At 39.2% G+C, this 6,161-nt stretch overlaps 1 protein-coding gene across 1 annotated transcript in view; it reads left to right on the top strand.

Moving 5' to 3' along the window:
* The first annotated feature begins 234 nt into the window (after nt 1-234).
* The window catches only part of TRHDE (thyrotropin releasing hormone degrading enzyme), a 992,175-nt gene continuing 986,248 nt past the window's right edge, over nt 235-6,161 (top strand). Inside the window, exon 1 of the mRNA XM_063927453.1 lies at nt 235-995. Within this exon, the coding sequence (XP_063783523.1) occupies nt 235-995 (761 nt within the window). The remainder of the gene's footprint in view (nt 996-6,161) is intronic.

Genomic DNA, 6,161 nt, shown 5'->3' with positions numbered 1-6,161 from the left:
CAGAGCCATTCTTTATCAAGTTGCTGCAGCTCCTGTCCTGTGACAGCAGCCTCAGTGGGACCAAACGGATTCACGGTGATGACGTCCAGCACAATGCAACGTAATGGGAATATCCCGACCTGCTAGGATGCGAGATGAAGTGGCTGGTGGATCCCCACGTCCTAGCGGGAGACATCTCTGTGCAGTGTGATCCCTCGCTTTCTCTATCCCACCGAAGTTCCACAATGAGATGCTATGGCTGTGGACAGTGAGCAGCAGAAGGACAGCTTACTTCTCGGGTCCATGGTGATTCAAGACTCCGGAATGAGGAACGGCAGAGGTCTGCAGGACCAGTGGTCTGACACAGTGGCTGTGAGACCGAGGACCACTGAGAGACACATCACTGTGCACAAGAAGCTAGTCCTTGGCTTCGCTATCTCTATTCTGGCTTTGATAGTTGTGACTATCATCGCGGTCTTCCTCAGTGTCAGATTTGAGGAATGTACAGATGGCTCCAGTAGAACAATTAACAGCAGCACTCTGGAGGCAGCCAGATTTAACCAAAACCTGGAAGTAGGTAAGGACTCAGGAGATGGAGCAAAGCACCTGCCAGGCAAAGACCGGGAGGAAGACTGGAAACCATGGATTTATCTGAGATTACCCACTCACCTGAGGCCCCTACACTATAACCTGATGATCACTGCATTCATGGACAACTTTACTTTCTCTGGAGAACTTAATGTGGAGATTGAGTGCCTAAACTCCAGTAAATACATTGTGGTCCATGCACACAGGTTGACTGTGGAGAGAGTCCAAGTAGCAGAAGATAGGGTGGCTGGGGACGTGAAAGTTTCCAGCTTCTTTCCTTATCCACCCAACCAAGTTTTAGTGGTAGTTTTAAACAGGACCCTGGAGGCACAGAAATGTTACAATCTGAAGATCATTTACAACGCTATCATAGAGAATGAACTGCTGGGTTTCTTCCGGAGCTCCTACGTGATACATGGGGAGAGAAGGTAATTATTATATCCATAGCCATATCCTAAATTGACGCCTCTGATATATATATAGGGTTGAAATGGGCATTACAAAAATATGTTTAGTGACAGGATTTAGTACATGTAGTTGGTGATAAATAAATAGATAGATAGATAGATAGATAGATAGATAGATAGATAGATAGATAGATAGATACTGTAAGGCAGAGTGAGTATAATGTGTTGGGAATTTGCTCAGGTAGGTTATGTGCCACGACATCTTGTAAGAGTTTAGTAAACGCGTGGTCCTCCGATTGTGCATTATCATTTGCTACTGTACAGTGTAACGTTGACAGTGACACTGTTAAACATCTTTCCACTTAATACTGTACTACACGTCTTAGTCCTTGTTATATAATATGTATTTCTGTACGGCAAGCAGACTGTGTAGTAACACTGATATATTTGATGTGTCAAATTATCCAAATAATTCTAAACTGTGAACATGTCCATATGTTAACATGTTAATGGCGAGAAGAGTTACAAGACAATCCCCTGTAAGCGGCTGTCCTAAGTTTGACAATGACATAATACAGTTATACTGATCGGAGACTGTGATAAATCACGTGGCTAGCAGCATTGGAGACACATACAGTACACATGCACTTCATTAACTCGTGTATTCTGGTTTACTGTACTAATAATTATACTGTATACCGGAGTTTTGGTTCCTTATACTAACATTTGATTCGGTATGTGTTTGGGGATGAAAGAGAAGTGTCAATTTTTATTTTTTTACTGCTTATTCCCACCTGACAGTTAAGAACCAACTTCTTTCTGCAAAATCTAATTAGCATGCATTTTATTTGCTATGCCTTCCATTTAATTACTACACTGGGGTAGACTCTCAAAATCTGCATAAACTACTCCTAATTTGTATAATTTGCATATAATTGAAAAGCCTCCAGCACAGTGTCACACAGTGCATGCCACAGTGTGTAAAAATGACAGCCACTGTAAATTGCCTCTGACAAACGTAAGCACAATTTACACCACCTTGCCCTAGTTTTGCAAGTTAAGCCATTCCATACTACATTATTATCTCTGCACTTGTTTGTAGAAACCAAGCTCTCCCGAGCATCAGGTGATCTTTTAGCAAACACTCCCTTAGGCATGTTGTAAAAAGATATGTGTGTGTGTGTGTGTGTGTGTGTGTGTGTGTGTGTGTGTGTGTGTGTTTAATAACACAGTTGGTTATTAACTAGAACCTGGTTAAAGACATAAAGTGTGCTACTTTGAATTCATCATTGAATTAAGATGTTTTATGAAGTGGTATTTGCTAGTTTGTGGTGGGATGTCAGCATATACATGACTAATTCATTTAAAAATTGTTTTCAAGGAAAAGTGCAGATTAATGTAAACAGAATATTTATCAGTCACAAATGTACTTATTTCCAAAAATGTTGCTTTGCTAATGTATAACTTATAAGTTTCTATTAAAGCCTATATGCATATACTAAATATGTAAACATGTAAACATGTAATTACAGAACATTAAGGTAGCAAAGAACAGAGTATAAAGTAACCAAAGTGTCTTTAACTAACCAAAACCAGAATACATTGCTGTGGTTTGGTGTTAACATTATGAGTTATGATGTGAGGCTGGCATCAAACTTTTATATTACACAGAGTTCATGCATCCAACATGTTAACATGTTGTAGACAACAAAACCCCTTTATTGATGGCACAGTATGTCACAAATAACTGTTACCACATAATATTGTTAAAATCATTTTAATAAATGTAAACATTTACTAGGTATGTACTACTAAGGATTTTGCTGGCACTCTGAAGAATATTCACAACAAATGCCTTTTTGATATCTTAGTGGCCGTCTTGTGTACAATGCCTAAAAAAACACTCAAAACACATGAAGGCAACTATAGCAGAACCAATACAACTTGTACTGTGGAACCCTGCATATTCCCTTCTAGAATTCTTGTGTTTGTTTGTCAAATAGCCACAAAAATACATTTTGTTTCTATTGCCACCTATCGTGGTAACACACACACACACACACACACACACACACACACACACACACACACACACACACACACACACACACACGGGGGAGGGGGTGTTAAAATTACCAAAACAGCTGAGAGATGCTCAACTTACTGGCAGTACTGGTTGGTGGTATTAAGCATACTTTATTGCATTACTGACCATTCAGGGTGTCCTCTGCACATGCATGACCTGGTATTGCCGCGCACCTTCGCACTGCACCTGGAACCCAGTGTCAGGCTTTCAAGTATACAGTCAAAAAAGAAAAAGGAAAAAAAGAATAAATATATGTGTGCGCAAAATCCTTATTACACTATACAGACTGAGGGGCCTATTTGTCAAAGGCATTAAGATATATCTAATTTGAATAAGAAAGCATTTTTCTTGGTACCACATCTGCTATAGTATAAGAGGACCACCAGCGGTACTGGTACCACCACTGCCCTTCTTCAATTTGCACTGACTAGATAACACAGGAATGCACCTATGATGGCCATCGCCATCAATACCTGGTAATGCCCAGTGCAGGTTGGCGTGATTTGAAAAAAGGCACACATTCTAAATCCTGTGAAAACAGCCAGTATCACAGGACATCCCTCAATCTTTTACTTTCCCCTGTCCTTCATTTCCCATTTTTCTTTTTTGTACTTTATATATGTTTGTGCTTGTTTTAGTGGAGTGCACATTTCAGTTCTACTTAGACAACTTACACATAAGATCCTTATTAATACAGTGTAAAAGGGGTATTTTGAGACTCTGATGGATTTTAAAGTAGTTCCCTATAAAGTTTAATGACAATTTGCTGTTCACTGCTACTTCGCACAATTGGTTCCTAAAAAGTTCATTATTTGACAGTAATCTTTCCAGAACCAATCAGTATATCTGTCGTTGCTGAGGAAGAGAGTAGTCTGGACCACCACAAACCTACGGAGGAAAGACTTGGCAAGGAAAGTCTTGGGACACATTCTGATTTGACAAATTAATAAAAACATTTTTTGCCTCTACTTAAAATTGTTTCATTTGGTCAGCGCAATAGGAACATGCATATACTGTATTCATTCGTAGAACGTGATAGTTTGAACTAAACTGCATGGATTTAGTTCTATTCTTTCTTGGATTATAGATAGCGTTAGTTGTTTTTCTCTGCTTCATAATAACAATTTGAGAAAATGAGGATGTTTAAAGTTCAGACACATTAACTCAAATGACAATAAGATAAAAAAAAACATGTTCATACACATCCTGAAGTAGAGACAAAGTGAAACTGCTTCTACAGTGAATTACGGATCCAATAAATAATTGTAATAGTTGCTATAAACACCTCAACATCTAATTTAAAAAACTAAGGTTGATCTAAAAATCAATCATTCTGTACCTGACTCAATTATAGGACAACTATGTATTGGATATAGTACTAACACAGGTCAATGACATGCCTAGCTATTCTTCCCATAATTCAGACTGAATGCTATCCAGTAATCATATGGAATAATAGTTCGGCATGTTCAATCAATGCACAGTCTGAGTGAAAGTTGCAAGTAATAGAAAAGAAAACTTTTCTCCTGGATTTTGCAGGAGATAATCTTTGCAGCAAATCATGTAATTACTTCTGTCATTGTCATTACTATTACACACAAGGGATGTTAATAGCTTTGTAAACTGTTTATAAAATGGAAGCAATGTAATGCTTATTATTTTTTAATTGGATATTACTTTGACTAGTAAACACTGTACTGTATATAGGGGGTCATTCCGAGTTGTTCGCTCGTTATTTTTTTGTTGCAACGGAGCGATTAGTCGCTAATGCGCATGCGCAATGTCCGCAGTGCGACTGCGCCAAGTAAATTTGCTATGCAGTTAGGTATTTTACTCACGGCATTACAAGGTTTTTTCTTCGTTCTGGTGATCGTAATGTGATTGACAGGAAGTGGGTGTTTCTGGGCGGAAACTGGCCGTTTTATGGGTGTGTGCGAAAAAACGCTACAGTTTCTGGGAAAAACGCGGGAGTGGCTGGAGAAACGGAGGAGTGTCTGGGCGAACGCTGGGTGTGTTTGTGACGTCAAACCAGGAACAAAACTGACTGAACTGATCGCAGATGCCGAGTAAGTGTGGAGCTACTCAGAAACTGCTAAGAAGTGTCTATTCGCAATTCTGCTAATCTTTAGTTCGCAATTTTGATAAGCTAAGATTCACTCCCAGTAGGCGGCGGCTTAGCGTGTGCAAAGCTGCTAAAAGCAGCTTGCGAGCGAACAACTCGGAATGACCCCTATAGCTAGGTAAATAAGAATTATTTGCCCTGCAATTAACAACTTGTCCTGCTGCATTTTTAACCAATGACATGAAAGACTATGATGCCAGCACATGATGGATTCTTCCTTGACAAACTGGGTCATGTATACAGTATATTGGTTGATACAGTGTTTTATTTTTTTATATTTTGCTTCAAAATATTTTTATTATGACTTCAAACATCATTACATAAGTTATATGCAACAGTTCTAGATATGAAAGTTGTAAACTTATCACATATAAAGCACAATGGTTGATACAGTGTAAGAGGAATATTTATTAATTTTTGGATTGTAGGCATGTTAATTCTAATTTTATATTGTTGCTAGTACCAGCAATAAGAAATGAAGGATTACCTAGATGTATTATGCAACAGCTGCCGGGTAAGGGGCTCCTAATACACAATTCCTGTGGAGTGTTAGAAGTGAAGTGATCTTTGATGGGATCACTTATCTTCTAGTACCGGAGCTGGGCGCATCACTGCACACGTGTAGTCTGCTGATGGTGCATGCATGAGTGGTGACTGCCGGCAAGGCAATAGGCTACTGATCAGGCTACTGATCACAAGAGAGGAATCCAAGAGAGCCTGTAGGTTACAAGAGAGCCTATAGGTTACAAAAGAGCTTATAGGCTAAAGTGGCTGATGCCATGCTAGTTACAGTGACTAGTGCATTCCAAAGCTTGGTAAATTTGGTTAAAAAGTAGCCACCAATGGCACTTCTTTTGTGAGCATGAATGGAGTATCTCAGAGGATATCTCCAATATCTGCTGTGGTCTCCTTTACAAACATTCAGGGGATATGTAATATTTGCAGCTATCCCACAAATACTAATTGATGGTCCCTGATA

The sequence above is a fragment of the Pseudophryne corroboree genome, chromosome 6 (genome assembly GCF_028390025.1).
Source record: "Pseudophryne corroboree isolate aPseCor3 chromosome 6, aPseCor3.hap2, whole genome shotgun sequence".
Taxonomy (NCBI): Eukaryota; Metazoa; Chordata; class Amphibia; order Anura; family Myobatrachidae; genus Pseudophryne; species Pseudophryne corroboree.
Note: the sequence above shows the minus strand (reverse complement) of the source record. Positions and strands in the feature narration are given on the sequence as shown.